Source organism: Eucalyptus grandis, chromosome 3 (assembly GCF_016545825.1).
Source record: "Eucalyptus grandis isolate ANBG69807.140 chromosome 3, ASM1654582v1, whole genome shotgun sequence".
Lineage (NCBI taxonomy): Eukaryota > Viridiplantae > Streptophyta > Magnoliopsida > Myrtales > Myrtaceae > Eucalyptus > Eucalyptus grandis.
This window is the reverse complement of record NC_052614.1, coordinates 50,122,637-50,142,317: the sequence shown is the minus strand read 5'-3', so window position 1 is coordinate 50,142,317 and position 19,681 is coordinate 50,122,637. Positions and strand designations below refer to the sequence as shown.

General features: G+C 38.1%; 1 protein-coding gene across 1 annotated transcript; it reads right to left on the bottom strand.

The window, feature by feature from the left end:
• Positions 1–6,264: 6,264 nt before the first annotated feature.
• On the bottom strand, positions 6,265–11,048 carry LOC120291928 (disease resistance protein RPV1-like). Its single transcript, XM_039309738.1, has 3 exons — positions 10,807–11,048; positions 7,271–7,621; positions 6,265–7,114 (listed from the first exon to the last, which is right to left on the bottom strand). The coding sequence occupies exons 1-3, from the start codon at positions 11,046–11,048 to the stop codon at positions 6,265–6,267; spliced, it is 1,443 nt and encodes a 480-aa protein (XP_039165672.1).
• Positions 11,049–19,681: the final 8,633 nt, after the last annotated feature.

The following is a 19,681-nucleotide window of genomic DNA, read 5'->3' as shown; positions in this document are numbered from 1 at the left end:
CAATAATACATACTCATCTTCAGAATATTTGGTGAAAGGTCGACGGTCTCTAATGGATCTCCAAACTGGAACATGTGGTAGAGCATCCAATGGAGCTTCTAGTTCAACAACAATATTATTTGTTTGAACATGTTCAAGAGCATGTTTGTTTTCTAGAACATTCACTTCCTACTTCATCTCATCAACCTATGCAAGAATATGTGTGAGAGGAATTGGATCCAAGTCAACCAAATCATTACTAACCTATGGCATTGAAATTATCTCTGATTTCTCAATATCTTGTATTGTCTGATCTTCCATAAACACAACATCTCTATTTCTACAATTTTCTTTTCAACTGGATTATAAAATTTGTAGTCAAACATTTCATATCCATAGCCAATAAATATACATTGTCATGTTTTCACATCAAGTTTAGACCTTTCATTTTTGGGGATATGCACGAATGTCTTACACCTAAAGACATGCAAATAATCATAAGAAACATCTTTGCTCGTCCATACTCTATTAGAAACATTAAACTCTAGAGGAATGCATTGAGTAAGATTTAATATATGTGTAATTGTACTTAAAGCATCACCTCAAAAGGATTGTGACAACTTTGACCGTGAAAGCAAACATTTTACCTTTTTAACTAATGTCTTGTTCATTCTCTTAGCTAAGCCATTTAACTGAGATGTCTTGGGAGGTGTCTTTTGATATCAAATGCTCTGTCATTTATAATATTCATCAAAAAGTTCAATATACTCTCCCCCACTATCAGTTCTACAACATTTCAATTTCTTTTTAGTCTATCTTTTAACTGAAGCCTGAAACTGCTTAAAAGCATCTAAAACTTGATTTTTAGTTTTTAAGGAACCCATATTTTTCTTGAATAATCATCTATGAAAGTAACAAAATAAAGAGAACCACCAAGTGATTTTATCTTCATAGGACCACAAATATTAAAATGTACTAGATCAAGTATACCTAACTTTCTTGAATGAGGAAAACTTTTGAATGCAACTCTACTTTGTTTTCCTGCTAAACACTGAGCACACCTCTTTAGCACTGAACTTTTCATACCTGAAAGAAGCTTCTTCTTAGTCAATATTGACAAACCCTTCTTACTCTTGTGACCGAGTCTCTTGTGCCGTAATTTAACTCTCTCTTTGCTATCTACTATATTAATTTTGTTTGTGGACAACTTTGCCTGCATAATACAAATGAAGAATATTTTTCACCTCTAGCCACAATTAGAGAATCTTTAGTGAGCTTCCATCGACCATCACTAAAGGTGTTGCAATAACCCTCATCATCTAGCTTGCTTATAGAAATCAAGTTCAAATGAATATTAAGTATATGCTTAATATTATTTAATACTAACCTCGTGTCATTACTGGTCTCTAAGTACACATCACTAATGCCTACAACTTCAGCTAGCCCATTGTTTCCTATCTTTACAGATCCAAAGTCACCCGACATGTATGATGTAAAGAAATCCCTACAAGACGTAGCATGAATAGATGTACCACTATCAATTACCCAACTAGTTTTATGACATACAAAATTCACCGCATCACTATTAAAGATAATGAGAAATTCTTATTTAAGTGCAACAACACGATTGTCTTCATTGTCATTATCACTTTTCTTCTCTTTGCCTTTCTTCTTTTGAATTGATGGAAAAACCTTTGAATATGTCCCTTCTGATGGCAATATGGTACTCAACATTAGCAAATCTATTGTATTTGCCTCTGCTTTTATCTCTGTTTTTGTCTCTATTTCTCGAGCCTCGAGATACACTTCCCCTTTTTCTCAATAACCAAGGCATCAGAATGTGAAGATGATGATCCCTCTGTCTTTCTTTTCATCTCTTCATTCAAAACACTACTCTTGGCTAAATTCATTGTAATCGTATCATCCGGGGCAGAATTAGAGAAAGATGTTCGAAATGTCTCTCAAGAGTCTGGCAAAGTACCAAATAACCATAACGTTTGTGTCTTATCATCAAATTTGATTCCCATTGCAGCTAACTGATTGATAATTCTTTGAAAAGAATTTAAATGATCAGTCAAACAAATATCATCTAGATATTTCAAAAGCATCATGTGTTCTATCAAAAATAACTTATTATTCCAAATTTTTCGAGCATATAATTGTTTGAGCTTATCCCACAAACTACGTGCATCTATTTCCTCAATGATATGGTTCAAAACATTATCATTTATCCACTACCTAATATAACCACATATTTGACAATGAAATATAGACCATTTGGCATTAGTTTTAGTCTCCGGTTTTTCTTTAGCAAATATGGCAAATAAGAATCCTTTACATATAAAAGATCTTCCATTTTTCCTTTCCAAATATGCTAATTCAAACAATTCAATATAACAATTTTACTCGTATTCATTTCTATTGTTTAACACAAGGAAGGAAAATCAAGCAATGACCAAAACTCTTATACCACTTTGATGAGAGAATAGTAATAATCCAGACAATATCGTATTAACGCAGCAGAATAAAATAATCTCCTATCTTGTAAAATAATCTCCTATCTTGTGTAAATCTAATAAGAACCAATATAGTAGAGCAAAATAGATATCAAGCCCGTAAATACAAGGGAATTTTTTTCCGTGAAAAACCTCATCTTTGTGAGAAGATTAAAAATCATGAGGTCGGAGTCCACCAAAAATCTTCACTATTAATAAAATCGGTGAATAAAGTTCTTCTCTAGTAAATACAAAGCAGCACAAACCTCAAGAATGTCATTCTTGGCAATATGCATAAATTTCACAAGAGATCAAGGATTTTTTTTTTTTTTTTTTTTTGCATTTTTGCATCTAACAAAAAATGTAGGTTTTGGTCAATCTACAAAAACCTAGTGTAGGGATCTTCAAATGAAAATCAAACCGTACATATTCAAGAAGATTATGCCACAAACACAGTAACAAAATTTCAGCTTAATCGGACCATGAATCGACCTCCAATACTAGTTTGATGTAAATTATATTGATTTCCAAACTCTAAATTTTCTGCTTTCTCTTTTTCTCTTGTTACTGCATCTCTGCATCTCTGCTAACTTCCTTATTGCTATCACTTAAAAGATAATAATAAACTCCATTTCTCCATATGACTTATCATATGAGTTTGAGCCTTTTTGGACTTGCTATTTATTGGGCTTCCTCCATGTGAAAGTGAACCCAGCTAACAAGTACAACTTGCACATACCAGAAGTGACTTTTTATTGCTCCCAACTGCATGGGAAGTTTTAAAAGAAAAAGGGAGAAAACTTAACACATTAACTCAAAAAATGAACACAAGTTACACTAACCATTCTACCATGTGATACCATGTTTTAGAGAAACTGCAGTGTAGAAAAACGCAGGACATTAAGCCTTCTATGATCGTAGACAGATAAATATCAAGGAAGTAAGTGCCAAATTTATAATTATCAAACAATGTGGATACAATCTCTAATTTGACAAATTGATTACTAGCATATCTCCAATTGTCTTCTTATGCTGACGTTAATTCAAGTGCCTAAGCAGTTGATCGTGAATCAAATGATGGGAACCTGACCTCTTGAAGTCTCCAAGGCCTTGAAACTTGATCCGATAAAAATTCAGATGAATAAGGACGAAGATGATGGGACACCTTATGACCCATTTTTAATCTGCCCACAACTTATGACCCATTTTTTTCCTAAAAAAGTTCTGCCCACACCATCTAAAGATCCTTAGGATTATCCAGACTCCTGTCCCGATCTCCCGTATGAGTGTAAACTTGTTGTCCTTTCCTAAAAAAGTTCCCTTAGAATATAAAACTTGTTGTCCTTTCCTAAAAAAAGTTCTAAATACAATACCGGCTCAGGAGATTGCCATCTAAAGATCTCTTAGCAAGAGCTGTGTTGTGTAATCTTCAGACTCTGTCCCAATCTCCTGTATGAGTGTATCCCAAGGCTCCGATTGGTCTAGCCGCTGATATAAACACATGGGTCCGACGTTTCTGGTGATTCCCAATCTGTGTCTAGCTTGGTCCCTCTCGGTAGATCTGGCAAACCTTGCAAGCACTCACAATCTTTAAGAGTCACATGGGTCAAATGTCGTAAGCCACTTAGGCCTTCAACGCATCTTAGCCCCGAACAACATTCCGTATCGAAATGCTTCAGCTTTCCCGGCTTCGATAGGTTGGGCAATATTTCTATTGACCCGCAACATGTAATCTTTAAGGACTCCAGAGATTCCAATTCCCCAGACCTTGTACTTCTACCGCCTTGTAAGTCGGATAGATGCAAGGTTTCTAGATTCTTCAAATTTGATAGATCGTGGCAATCCCGCGAGAGATGTGCATTTTCTACAAACAATTCCCTCAAATTCTCCAGGTGTTCAAGAGCTGGAAAATGCGTCATCGAGCAGCTAGAAATGGAGAGTTTTGATAGGTTCCTGAAGCTGGAAAACTGTGGCAGCGGCGTGATATCGGTAAGTTTCAAGGTTGACAAGCTAGATGGAAGTCTGTGGATAGATTTTAGGTTTTTCCAAAGTGAGAGAAGTTCCTTCCACTTGCCAGTGCCCCCATGAGAATCCCTGTGGAACGATAAGTCCAAGTGTTCTAAATTAACTAGGTTTGTAAGGTCTGGAGTGATTTGACAAGAATAAACATCAAGGGTAAGGCTTGTCAAGCTCGAGGGAAGCTCGGCAATTGTCGAAGCTCATGGCACTCCTTCAACTCAAGTTGTTTGAGACAAGGAGATGACTCATTGTGGCTGGCAATCTAGAGATGTGAGTGCCCGATACATCCAAGATCCTTAAATGGGACAATTCCACAATGCTACATGGGATTTCACCAGATAGGTGTTGACACTCTGGGCAATGTAACTCTTCAAGCATCTCCAATCGCCCAATGACATCAAGCAACTTTCCTATCTTGGTGTTTCCCATCCTAATGAATTTGAGCTTCCTCAGATTTGTGATTGAATCGGGTACATTGACTAATCCTGAGAATGACAGATCTAACTCAATCAGTGATTCTAATTCCCCGAGTGATGGCGGAAGCTCCTCGATCCCTTTGCAACCTTCTATAGACAAATGCTTGATTTTTGCTAATACTCCAATAGAGTGTGGGAGTCTGCTTATTCTCTCATTCCATTTTATACTCAAACTTGACAAAGATTGCCAATTGCCAATTGTCTCCGGAAGCTTGCACAGGAGAGAATGTTTGGGCATGATTAACTCCGTCAAAGATTTTAGAGAACCAACTTCTTCCGACAACTCTTGAAGAGAATTGCATCCTTCCATATTCGAGTGCTCAACTTCGTAGGTTAATAATGGAGCGATCTATGGTGGCTAACTTGGAACACCAAGCAAGAATCAATATCTCGAGAGACGCGAAGCTAGATAAGTCAGGTGTGCTTCTCAAGCAATTGCAGCTTCTCAAATCTAAAACTTTTAACTTTTTCACCATCTGCACAAAAATTAAGCATCATATAAAGGAGGACGAAAAATATTGTGTCCCAAGAATTAGAAGCATCAAAAGCTAATATGGGGAGACATTAATACCTTGATTTGACTCCATCCGGTCCAATCTTCAGTAATTTTACTCTTGGAAAGATCGAGCACCACCAAATTAACTAGGCAAAAATTTGTCGCTGTGAAATTTGGAGGACACTCATGCCAAGAAAGCCATCTTAGCTCGCAATGATCTTTGAAGTTCCCAACAAAATTCAACCCTTTCCCTCGGAGGAACCTTAGACTCCGTAGACTATGTAATTCTTCATCGGTGAAGGTATAGCCTCTACCATCACTTTGACCATTATAGCTCGACTCGGTGCTTCTATTTCTTCACTTGCTTGCCATTAGTGATCAGCATGAATGAGAACAAATCAAACAATAAAGGAAAAAGTCAACTCGTGAGCCACGTGAAGTTTGTCTACTTCCTGGAAATACTAGCAGAATGGCCTCTAAATTACGTTCGTTAAGTTATACCTGTTTATTCCTCAATAAGTTCAATGCCTCCTCAGGATTCCATACCCTGCTACGCTTGCCAGGAAATTTGCAATTCTCTTCATAGACAATCTGCCTCCCGAGATCCCTAACTTGGTCATGCATTGAAAACTTATTATCATCTCCAATCTTTATCAAGGACCTAAGAAGGAGGACTCTGATTGCCTCACGAGGATAGTATTCATGATCGCTCCACATGAAAATCGGATATTTCTTATTTTCTTTGATGAAAAAGCACGCGATGTCCAGAAAAACTTTCCGCTGCGTTGGTTCTAATCCCTCATAACTTATCATCAACGTCTCTTGGACTTTCTTCGGAGGAACTTTCTATAACTTCTTCAGCGTCTCTTCCCATGAGGCCTTGTCGGGAAACGCCAGAAAGAGATGACCCTATCACCTCGATAGCCAAAGGAAGCTTCCCTAAAGCTGAGACGATCTGTCTCGATAGGCTGTCATAATCTTCTGTAGGAGAGTCTCTCCTAAACGAATGTCGACAGAATAGCTGAAGCGCTTGACCACATCCCATTTCCTTGACTTCATATGACAAGATATCTCCATGCCGATAGCGGGGAGGGTCGACCTTTAATGTTTCCATCCGGTCGGTCACAATGCTCGTGTTCCTTGTCGTTATGATGACCCTGCTTCCATTTTCGAACCAATCGCTCTTCCCAACCAGCTTTTCGAGCTGATCTTTCTCATCCACATCGTCGAGCACGATGAGCATTTTTTTGTCACAGAGTGCCTTCTTTATCATGTCGATCCCTTGGTCAACGTCGTGGATAAAAGTATCGCTGCTGAACCTCAAATCGAGGATGCTTGACAGCAATTGCTTCTGCAAATGTACAAGACAGTCCGATCTTCTGGAGATCTCTCGAACATTTTCGAGGAAACTGCAGCGATCGAAACAAGAAGAAACTTTGTTGTAAATGACTTTCGCTAGTGTTGTCTTTCCAATACCACCTATTCCATGGATTCCCACGAAACGCACACCACGAGAGTTGACACTTAACAGCTTCATAATTGCATCGACCTGAACATGATCTTCGACCAAGTGTTCAGTCAGGTTCTTGTATTTGGCATTCAGCTTAACCAGGACTTCCTGGATGATCACTTTAATGAGGTCGCCATAGCTGCGCCAATGCGCAAGTCAATTTATTATGCTCGAAACACGAAATTGACGAGCTCATGATGAAAATAAATCTAAAAAAGGAAAACTCACTACTCTCCTGTTTTCTAAAATATAATGCATGTGAAAAGAACTCAAAGTTTACTACAAAATTCCTTACCCTCGATAATTCTTCAAGTCCAATCTCTTGATTTCCTCGATCTCCAAGAGGGCATCACGCCACGCCTTCACTTGGTCGGCTCCAAAGTTCGTCTCGTGCTGCACAAACACATCACGGTACAGCGGAGTCTTGAGCTTGACGTCATCTGAATTCACATCGAGATAAATGGGGAGGATCTCTTTTGTGCCATTTGGCTTTGATGCCATCTCGACCATTGTGGCGAGCTCGGTGAGGCACCATTTGCTGGACGCATAGTTCCTTGACAAGATGGGCATGTAGATCCTTGAGTTCTTAATGGCCCGTGGGAGCTCTTCCTTGATCTTCTGCCCAACTCGGAGCTCGTCGTCATCCCTAAAGACTCAGATCCCTGCACCTTTCATGCCTTCATAGAGGCAATCGGTGAATGTTTGGCGACCGGACCCTCTAAAGCTCAAGAGCACCTCGTACTCAATCCTCGAGTCACTGTCTCTCTCCATTGTAGGAGCCATTCCTTTGCTTTTGATCGTTTCAAGGTCTGAAGCCAGCGAACGTATGAAGTTATACTACTGATTTGTTGGTAATTTCATGATAATGATAATATAGAGCGATTGAGACATGTAACCGTGCGGTCCCTCCAAAAAACAAGCAACCCTTTAGCAACCCACCAAATGTAGAACAATAGACTGCGCGTTTATATGTCAAACATTTGTAATGTTTAAATAAAGGGTTGTGATTGTCTTTAGGGTCCCGTAGAGTTTCTTATTTTAAGACCAAATCCCTTTTCTAGTTCGGTTTTCTTCTATCAATTTAGTGGCAATTTGTTTGCTTGGTTTCCTGTGCCTATAGAATATTAATCACCAGTTAACTTATAATACTTGAATTGCTATTTTCCCGTAATTGCCAGCTCAATAAAGAAATTAATGCCACGTCTAGATTCATTGAATGGCCAAATTGATATTTAATTGTCAAATTGAATGGCATCATGACCATTTAAGATTTGGTCTTGTGCGGTGCGCGGGAAAATGGGGACTCCCTTTTTCAGATAGGGCAATTGAATACGAAATAAATTTGTAATTTATTTCACTTAGTCTTATTTAATTTTTGTATTTCACTAGAAAAAAATGGCATGGTTCTTTTTTTATTGATTCAAAAGCTTGTACCCGTGACACTTGCATGTGAAAGCGGGGAAAATTCCGGAGATGCCGAAGACTAAACCATGGATTTGAATAAAGAAATCCAGTCTTCGTTTTCGTCAATGTTGTTATAAGTGGGTATTAGCGAATATATATATAAATATATAATACTACAATCGAGATTCCAATTTGATCAAATTGCAGTTACATGTTTAATCAAATGACCTCCACCTAATTAGCAGATCAACTCAAAACAAGCTCAAGCAATTGAAATATAAACCGACTACTTTTTAATAAAAGAATACGAGATATATTATGGAACGGATAAGAGAACTAGCGAATAGAGTAAGATCAGAAAACACATCAAAATCATAAAATTTAGTTAATACGTGATAAAATTGACCTTGAGGAAATCCATGATCTGTTCATAATTATCTAAAAAATATATGTATATGTGGAACATTTGGAACGATGTGAAAAATATAAAATAAAAAATAAAAATTCTTTACTTGGTTTTAGAGTCGATTTGATAAGGTAGTTATGCTTCTTAACTAATAATTTCTTCCCACAATACAACACAATACTATTTTTCAATTTTTTTCAACTCTCAAAGTGTAAAAAGATTAATGTAAAAGTCAGCATCCATTGATGACCACTAAATACTCGAGAAATAGACATATTCGCATTTAGTGCAAGCACTTCGAGCAATGCACCATCAACTAGATATGTTATGAACGTAAATAGGTGGCACGAGATTTGGTTAGTTTTCTTGGGAAAAATTTTTTAGCTCATGTAATATCATTTCACTAATTATTTCAGATTACAAAGGTCAAGGAAAATGGGATTATGTATAAGAAACTCCACGTTATATTAACTTAATGTGTTTCCGTACTAGTAAAAGAAAAAATACTTCCATACAACTCAGAAAATATTTAATAATCTAAAATAACAACATCAAAATCTTGAATAACTTATATTTCATTTACACATTTACCAACAAGGACACATGGTATTCATTATTATTCTCAAATGGAATTTGTTAACCAGTTCTATCGAGCATTTGTTAAGTAATCGCATAAGAAAATTCTTCAATTTTCAAAGCACCAAAACTTTTTTTGTAATATGAAGGATAAAGGTTCTAAAAATAAAAAATGCTTCGTATCGAGTATGTTTAATAAGTATTTGGAAAAGCTTTCGTTTATCATCAATTTTCTAAAATGAGCGCTGGTTTAGTATTGACATCAAGTTGGATGGAAGAGGGAAGGAGATTTTGAGCTCATTCAAATTGCTATCTAGAAGGTGGGCAAATACAGATAGAGGGAACATGGGAAACATCAACCATTCGAAGTAAAATAATGAGAGAAAAGAAAACAAAAACGTGGTCATTTGTCAAGTAATGATTGTTTATTAGAGCCTATCCATTTATTATTCCCGGCACCTTTCGTGACGTCTTCCTCTTTGAAACATAGACTAGTGATAAATCTCTTGGATTTGATGTCATGGATGATGACAAATATCAACGTATCCTGACGTACATTTTTTTTTTTTTTTTTATCTTTTTGCATGTGATTGGTTGGTTCATTAAAATAGAAAAGTTATCCGTGGATCCACTTTTACTGGATATATATAAACTAATAGAAAAGTTATCCGTGGATCCACTTTTACTGGATATATATATATATATATATAAATTCTAACATAATTGTATAATCATGCATAATTTCTATATATAATTGACAATATAATATTCTCTAACAACATGACTTGCTACAATTACAAGACCCGGATATAACATGCAAACCCAAATTACTAGCCTTAGATTTTTATTACTTCCAAAGAAGCCTATAAACTTTCTTTCCCCCTTATCACGACCCTAGTCACAATGCCACGAACTTGATATTCGAATCCTAGCATTTGAGGTTATGCTCTTCGCTGTATGAGTGGAACCTCATTTAATGCACTTTTGATAGGATAACATAATCGGATCTATAAGGACTAGTGACCTACATATTAGGATGCATAATGTTACCCGAGAAGTATTCGTTTTAACATGTGATAATCATCTTTTATTTCCAATGAGCCTGACAAAGAGAAAGTTCTTCTTTTTCAACTTTCAAGTCATACAAATTAACTTTCATCATCTGTGCACGTTATATCAAGCAATGCAACTTGTCTCGTATTCTGAACCCTATGTGCTAAGCAGCACATTGAGCGGTGTGTTTAGGAAGACATGTTTGTTTTTAAGAGACCAGCGTACGCTTTGCCGTCTAATGAAGTACGAGTTGGACCAAAATCATAAGATCCTAGGGTTCGATTCGTCTAATGCCTGTACAAACTACAGGACGAAACTTTGGTGAGGCTATGCCCTGATATTATATTTGTTTTCTTGTAATGTTACATATAGATCAGCAATTCAAAATTTACCCAAAAACCAAACAAATCCGTACATTTCCTTTTCTCACCCCTTCCCCTTCCTCCACCGCACCAGCTCCAGACGCACCGCCATTGTTTCCGTGCTGCCAGCCATGCCTCCGCACTACCGCCACCATCACACCCAATCCCGTTGCCGTCGCAGTGCTCGAAGTCATCTTCTTCGTCGGCCTCTGCTCTGGCTCAGTAGACGCGAGGCCCGGACTGTTGCTGGCGGTGGAGGTTCGGCTGGGCATCGTGACCAGTGTTGCTTGGGGTTGTATATTGTCATGCACAGTGACTTGTGTGGGTGGTCATAGTCGATGCGTGGACACCTTAAAGAGATACACTTTAGACAGAGAGGATCCAAAGCGTAGAGGATCACTGCCTCATTACCTCCTTTCTCTATCAAAAACAGGAAAGAAGAAACAAAGACTAATTAGTTTAATATGCCGTGCCATCACGCCTCACATCTCACAAGTCAAGTCAAGTTGGAGTGCAAAGAATCTGAACTCTCCAAAAATCAGATCTAGAACGGGCACAATTTCAAAAAGATGGAAACATCGACTGTTCGAGTAAAATAAGAGGAAGAAACAAAAATGGGTTTGGTAGTTTGGTCATTAATGTGAATTGTCTAATGTGTTTGAAATTTTCCACTCTTTCAGTTGAGAACTTTGATGGGAAAGCAGTAAGAAATGATGATAGTCTTGCCTAAGACGTCATCAGCCAATAATTTTTCTCTTGCGGCCCGTATCCATTCATAGAATAATGATTTCATGATATATTTGTCTTTTGAAAATGGACGAGATAATCTCTCCTTTGACATCATGGATGACAAATAGCGATTTCCCTAACATACTCTCTTGCATATGATTGCTTGATCATTTGTAAGATGTACTGTCACCATCAAAATATAAAATTTGCTCATAGACCTCATCACCTTCCTATCTCAGTTGATTTTGAAGCTATCAAGAACTTCAAAACAACCTTTTCTTGGGAGAAAGAACTCCAACGAACAGTTTCACTGCTTGAACTGAAAGTTGTTATCCTCTTTCTTTTGAAACTTGCTTGGAATTAAGACATGATATTATCATGTTTGGATAGCTAGGAGTAAGAAATTATGATAACTCTATCGTAGTAACTTACTGTGAATGACATTTTTTAGTCCATTAAAAGTGGCGTTAGATTTAAATTATTATGTATAGATATTATAAATAAATTAGTTCTTGAACTTTTGAGAATGTTATACGTTGTATTGATGGTTGAGGCATGAAATGTTTCATGGTGCTTAATGACTTGGTCCACCTATAGTTTCTTGGTATGGATTTTCTTTACTTATTATCAAATACAAAGACTTCGCAATACATTCTATTTTTTTTCCAGCACTAAATATAGTTTATGCCCAGAAAGAAGTCGACCTTTTAACAAAAAGGATATTTAAATCTGAGGAAAATAAGCTGAATTCAATTACTCTGGAGTGATAATTTTCGACACAACATGCGTACACAGCTTTTTGAACACAAAAATAGGAATTAAGTTACGATTAAGAAAAACTAATCACTAACAAATATGCGGATATTAATTTAATTATGAATTAATTTGAATGGCAATTTTGAGATCATAAAACAGCATGACTCAAACGCAACAGAAATAAAAATTTAAATGGGAACTCAACGAAAAAAAGAAGAAAAGAATTACATGACATTAATTAGTGGTTTCATTCGTGATTTGCAAATCTTGCATAATCTTAGTTATTTTCCACGAGATGAAAAGCAATAACTTTTCTCCTAATATAGATGAAGAGCAACTATACTAGTAACTACTAATTTCTTTGAATAGAAAGCAACTAGAAACTTATATTTGATTTGTAAATTATCCCCATTATTATTTCACTAGTATGTTTTTATATGGAAAAGTAACTCGTGATATATATATGTATAATAAAAGAAATAATTTTTTGACAAATACCAATAGTAAGCTTTCACAGGAAAATGAAGAGTAATATATCCAGATAAAGAGGCCATTGTTGCCACACGAGAAACCGATGCCCACTCGCACGCCTGACACCTGGGTCTCGTGCAAATTGATTTTTTATTTCAAGTATTTTGAGCGTGCCGATAGGCATTTATGGATAACTTATAGGTAGTAATTTTTTTATTTCGGGCTGATCATGGAATTAGGCATATCTTTTCTTTTTCTATGATCATAAAAGTTGACTGAATTATATATCCGTCATGCGCGCATGGAAATCTTTCAATAGTCTGTCGTTCATGATTGTCACCTTGTGGTGTGCAATCTGTTCGATAAAATGGCAATCACTATCCAAACAAGAAGTAAAGGAGGAGCATAGAAGATCACTGACTCGTCCTAATTATATAACATAAATAGCGAATATGATTTGCTGGAGCATACGGAATATTTAAACTGGGCAAATTTTTTAATTTTAGTATTCGAGAATAGGAAACGATCCGCGTCGTTTTGGCACGTGCAGCGCGTGAGGTTAGTCCACCTTTGCTTTCAGTGCTGAATTATCGATGGCAGGCCACGGCGATGGGGGAGCTTGAGCCCCATTGGCCTCATGCGGGGCTTCATCTCGCCAAATCCGGCAAGCTTAGGGTCACCAAGGTTGGAATCAAAATCAGGAATTAGCAAGTCTCGAGCTTGCCTCGAATTCACCTAAAGCTCGATCATGCCGAATCTGGCAAAGGTGGAGTCTTAGTCAAGGTTGATGACACTCGAGCTCGCCAAGATCCAACAGGGCGCGAGTTCATTGGGTTGCGCAAGCTCAACCCTTGTCAGTTGTCACTAAGGCCAATCAGCTTGCGGAGAAAAAAAAAATAGAAGGAAAAAAGAAAGGAATTAAATTAAAAATTTTAAAAATTGATTTTTTTTTTTCTTATCAAATGATGAAAATTTTTTATGGCAGTCTTTTTCAAGTGTCAATTAAACAGCAGAAAATATTGTCATTTTCCTAAAAAATAACTTCCTAAAAAATATTCTTGTGAAACAAATATAGCCTTATTAATAAATAAAAAGACTTCACAGTCCTGCTATTTCTTTTGCATGAAACGTATCGGTGATTGGATCTCACCGAGTAGTTAGTATGTCTTGTCCTAGCATTTTATCTTAGGTTATGGCTGGGTCTCTGATTAAGCGTTGAGCGAAGACTTGTCCGGGAGATCAAACCAAAAACCAATGTTCATCAACAACCCATATGAACACATGAATCTTCATCCTCGACTTGTCCAAACCAAAAGTTGACTTGATCACCGCATGTGTCATTTGAGGCCACCATTTTTCCTTTTTCTTATTCAACTTTTGAGTTATACAAATGAAGTCTCATCATCCGTGCATGTTGCAGGGCCGCTAACCAATCTAAAATTGAAGGAACAACTGCAGAGGAGGAAAGACAGCTTGCAGGAGATCATCCAGAGAAGATGAGAAATGCTTCCTTGCCGTGGAAGATATTCATGGGTTCTTGGATTGATTATTAGCTCAAATATGAACATCAGTAGCTTGTTGCATGAGTAACAGATAAAAGTATATATCGTTGACCAGGAAATGTAAACATCAGCGGGTTCAAGTCAAGTTGGAGTGCGGAAAGAAAGAATCTCCACTCTTCAAAATAATAGGAAAAAACAAAAATGGGTTTGGTTAATATGAATTATCTAGCGTGTTTGTTCGGAAATTTTCCAAGCTTTGTTAGGCAATAACTTTATCTTAGGGGCCCATTCACGTTCATGATATCTTTGTCTTTAAAAATGGATGAAGTCATCTTTCTTCAAATTGACATCATGGGTGACGAATAGCAATTTTCCTTCAAGTACTCTTTTGAATATGATTGCTCGGTCAATTTTAGGATGTGCCATGGCCATCAAAATCGAAAATCGTTAGTAACAAATGATATCTTTGTCATTGTCTTTTGATTTTAACAAATGGACTTTCACCTTTAATTATCTTAATGATCTTGTTGATCTTGTTGTCAAATTTATGATAATATTCTGGATATAATTACTGTTGAAGTAATTAAGGCAATTGAGTTCGATTTTCACCTTCTTTATGACTTGTTGGCATTGCCCGAGTTGGTAATTAAGGCACTTTGAGTTGTTATCCTCTTCGTTTTGAATCCTGCTTATAATTCATATTTGGATTGCTAGGAATAAGAAGTCATAGTTACTTACTGTGAATGACAATTTGTTTTTGTCAAGACATCAAATTCAAATTATTACGTGTAGATATTAAGATACTATACATTAGAAGGATGGTTGAGGCATGATATGTTTCATAGTGCTTAATCACTTGGTCCACCTATCATTTTTTTTTATATAAAGTCTTACTTCATATTAAAAAAAAAAAAAAAAAAAACTAAGACTTCGTAGTCCATACTATTTCTTGTGCATAAAATTCATCAGTGATTTTTTTTTTTTGAACGAGAAATATGATATACTATTAATTGCTTAGCCATTGTTCGAGGCGATTACATCAGGAGCATCGAAGCATAGTAAATCTAGTAAAGCAGGCGGGTGTTGGAACAACCAATTGGAGGGAAGAAAGTTACACCAGCGGCCCTTTGCAAGCCAATCAGCGGGCCGGTTTGATGTTGGACCGCAGTGGGCCAGAGAGATGTCACGGAATGTCTTCATTTTTGCACGGGCCCGGTCCAGAAGAACTTGAGTGCGCCAGTTCACTTCTGTTGGAGAGGAGAGCCCTTGCACGAGCACAGAGCAATCAGTTTGTACTGCCACAAGGAGTTCCACACGGGTTGCAAGCAGATCTAGGGTTTCCAACAGAGCTAGAGCTTCCGCCTGTTCCGCTGAAGTCGCCTCCACTACTTTCGCAAGTCCATCCACCATACAACCTCGGTGATCCCTGCATATGCATGCAACAGCTGCTCTGTTTTGTTGATTTCCGCCGGTCTCTGTTTCCACGACGTTGGGCTTAGCAAAGGAGGCGTCTATGTTTACCTTCAACTTTAGAGGAGGCGGTGGTAGCCATCGATCAAGCTTGTCGATAAGTCTTCTTTCTTTTTGTTGAGGTTGGGTCTCGGAGTTAACAGCATCGTGGATGACTTGCGCTTGAAAAACAACCTGCTGCGGGTGCAGGGGACGCCGCTCGAAGAGGAACAGGTTGCGCCCCTTCCAGATGCTCCATAGAACAACCACAACTTGTTCGAACTTCTTCGCATGGTGAGAGTTGGCTTTAATTTTAGCGAGCCATTCTTCAAAACGAGTTAACCCATATCTTGATATCTTGATCTGCAGGAATTCGGAATTCCAGATCTGGGTTGTCCATGGACAAAGAAGCAGAAGATGTTCTACGGTTTCAGCCTCTTTGTTGCAAATGGGGCATATGGGGTCCGGTACGATCTTTCTTCTATATAAGTTTTCCCGTGTAGGAAGAGCATTTTGAGAGCTTGCCAGAGAAAAAATCTAATTTTTGGGAGAGTTTTAGCTTGCCAAATTTGTTTCCATAGATATGGATTGATGTGATGCGATGAGGTCGCTGTTTGGCCTATGCTTGCTGTATGTTTTCTGACTGTATGGTAGCCACTTTTCACTGAGTAGAGACCAGAATTGCTATACATCCAGACAAGTTTGTCTGTCGAATTTGGCCCGCCAATAGGTGTAGCAAGTATTTCCTTAGCGACTCTGTCTTCGAACATCGATTCCACCAGTTGGGTTTTCCATTTGTTGTTACTATGTTCGATTAAAGCCTCAACATGCTTTGGTTCGTTTTCTGTTGCCGGACCTCCAATTGGACCACTTGTTATCCATTTGTCTGCTCGGATTGATAGTGTTTTTCCATTCCCAACTGAATACATAATGTGTGGCTGATAGAATCCCTACCCTGAGTTATACTTTGCCATCCCCATGAAGGTCGGGATCCATGTCCAGCTTTCCAGAAATCTCCATTAGGGTAATAGAGGCCTTTAAGCACTCTACTCAATAAGGACTGAGGGTTTTGTGAAATGCGCCATGCTTGTTTGCCCAACATAGCTGTATTGAAATCAATTAGGTCTTTAAAACCTAAGCCTCCCTCCTTCTTTCTGATTTTCAAAGCTTCCCAACTCTTCCAGTGAATTCTAGCCTTTTTACCATTTGTTTTCCACCAAAAACTTGCAATCCTCCTCTCGATAGCTTTGCATATGGAAACAGGGATCTTGAAAATGGCCATGGCGTATTGAGGGATGGCCTGTACAACTGATTTTATCAAAATCTCCTTACCTGCTTTTGATAACAAATGTTCCTTCCAGCTTTCTAACTTTCTGTTTACCCTTTCAATTATCCTCGCAAACATGTCTGTTTTAGCAGCCCCAATCCGTCGGTAGCCCTAGATATTTCCCTGTTTTTGCAATTTCTGGAACTCTCAGTTCATTTGCCATATTGTGCCTCAAAGTTGGTGGACAGCATTTACTGAAATATATACTAGATTTGTTTAAATTGATGGCCTGGCCAAAAGCATAGCAATACTCATGTAGAATAGTAGCTAAGTTTTGACACTCTAGGATTGATCCATGGAGGAAAAAGATTGAGTCATCCCCGAAGAGTAGATGTGAGAGAGTGGGACATCTGCTATTCAGCCGAATTCCCCTAATAGTGCCATCTTCAACTGCTTTACCCATCATATAGGATAGAACATTCGCTACTAAGATAAATAGATATGGGGAGAGAGGATCACCTTGTTGGATTCCACGTGTAGGCTTGAAAGATGGTAAATGCTTCCCATTAAAGTTCACACTGAAAGTGACAGTAGAAACGCATTGCATCACCCATTGTACCCACTGAGCGCAGAAACCCATCTTGGTTAGGCATGCACTAAGAAAATCCCATTCGATCCTGTCATACGCCTTCTGCATATCTAGCTTTAAGAGTGCTTGAAACTTCTTTTTTCTTTCCCGGGTTCGTAATCTGTGGAGTACTTCCTGTACCATCAATATGTTATCTTGTATCAGCCTTCCTTCCACAAATGCACTCTGCTCTTCAGCAATAGAGTTGGTAGCAGGGGCTTTCATCTATTTGTCACACACTTTTGAGACAATTTTGTAAACGAAATTAAACAGGCTAATGGGGCGAAAGTGTTCCAACTTTTCTGGGTTTGGGACTTTGGGAATAAGGGTGATAAGCGTGCTGTTCATAGCTGGATTGAGATAGCCCGTATTAAAAAAACTCTGAATCTCTGTATAAATATCTTAAGAAATGTCTGGCCAATGAGTTTTGAAGAAGAAGCCGTGCATACCATCCGGTCCTGGAGCTTTATGGGCTCCTAATTGTTGCATAGCTTGCATAATCTCTTCCATAGAAACGGGTTCTACTAATCTTTGATTCATTCCCGCATTCACCGAGGTTGGTATTTGTTGTAGAAGGGGCTAAAAGTTGCGTGGCCCCACTGATTCAAATAACCCTTTGAAGTATGTGTTTGTCAACTCTTTCAGTTGCTGTTCATCTCGCACCCATTCATCTTCGGGATTTTTCAGCATCACAATCTGGTTTCTGGTTCGTCTTTGAATGGTTGTAGCATGGAAGAATTTGGTGTTTTGATCTCCCCAAGCTAACCACTTAATTCTGGATCGCATTCCCCAATACATTTCTTCTTGTCGCCATAGCTGTTCAATTTCTTTTGTTAGTTCGTTGATTGCCTTGCTTTCTTGGGGGAGCCCCCTACCATTCATTTGTTTTTGTAGTTCACTAGTCAGCCAAGTGAGCCTTTTCTTTGCATTTGAAAATTTGCCTTTGCTCCATTTTACTAACTGATTTGCCACATTCTGCAGTTTTTCAACCACGTTGAGCTGGAAGGAATCGGGTTCAGACCAAGTGTTCCTAACAAGACTCTTGCATTCCTCCTCCTCTGCCCAAAAGACTTCATACTTAAAAATCTTCCTCTTCCTTTATGTTGGCGGACAAGTAGATAGAATAATTGGAGTATGATCAGAAACGATTGCTGGTATGGCTATGCATTCTGCTTTGGGATCACCAAGTTGTTAGCATATCTTATCCTAGCATTTTTTATTAGAAGCGAAGGCTTGTGCAATTTGGACCAGTTCGGCCCATCACCTAAGTCCTGGCCCTTGCAATCCGGATTTACTCAATTGAGCCGAGCAATACAGGCCCATCACACTCCAATCCTTCATGCGGCCCATAGAATTGACAAGTGAAGCCCAAAGTTGGAAACCCAGGAGAGAAATGGATACAAGGCCTTGAAGCCGGGCTCTCTCTCTCTCTCTCTCTCCCTCCCCTCGCAGGTGCTCTCCTATCGATATTTCAGAATCGCTTGCATTGGTCGTGAGATTCGTGGTTTTCATTCAATTAAGCCTCCCAGATAAATCGGCGAAAGTTGAAAGTGTGATTGGTTGAAAGAGAGTTCACCGCCTATAATGTGTATGAAGAAATTCCTAAGTCAGCAGCGTGCTTGGCTATTGATCGTTTGTTCATATAGAATGTGTGCGTGGTTGTTGTTAATGATCAATATGTACTCATAATTCACGTGGTATCACTGCTTTAATTTTGTTTTGGATTATTTCTGATTCAATCATGAGATTTCCATAGATCAAGCTTGCTTTGTTCTAGCATCATTTCATCTACGTGTCATGTCTTCAACTCTGGCTCACTTTGCTATTTTCTCTGCTGCATATAGATCAATATATGAAGCAAGTTAATCTGCCATGAGTTGCATAGCATAACTGACTGAACCATTGAAACATGTTAATGTAATCGAGGTTCTTGTTTGCTGGAAAGAGTGAACGAATGAATGGGAATAGATAATTGAGATTAAGCAAGTGTTTGTTTTCTGAAATGAATGTCTTAAGTGTCTCTCCCTGGAGGTGTTTGGTGTGAAAGAGAGAAAGAACAATGGAAGTTTGTGAAAGCTTGGACCCGAGTGTGGTTTAATGGAG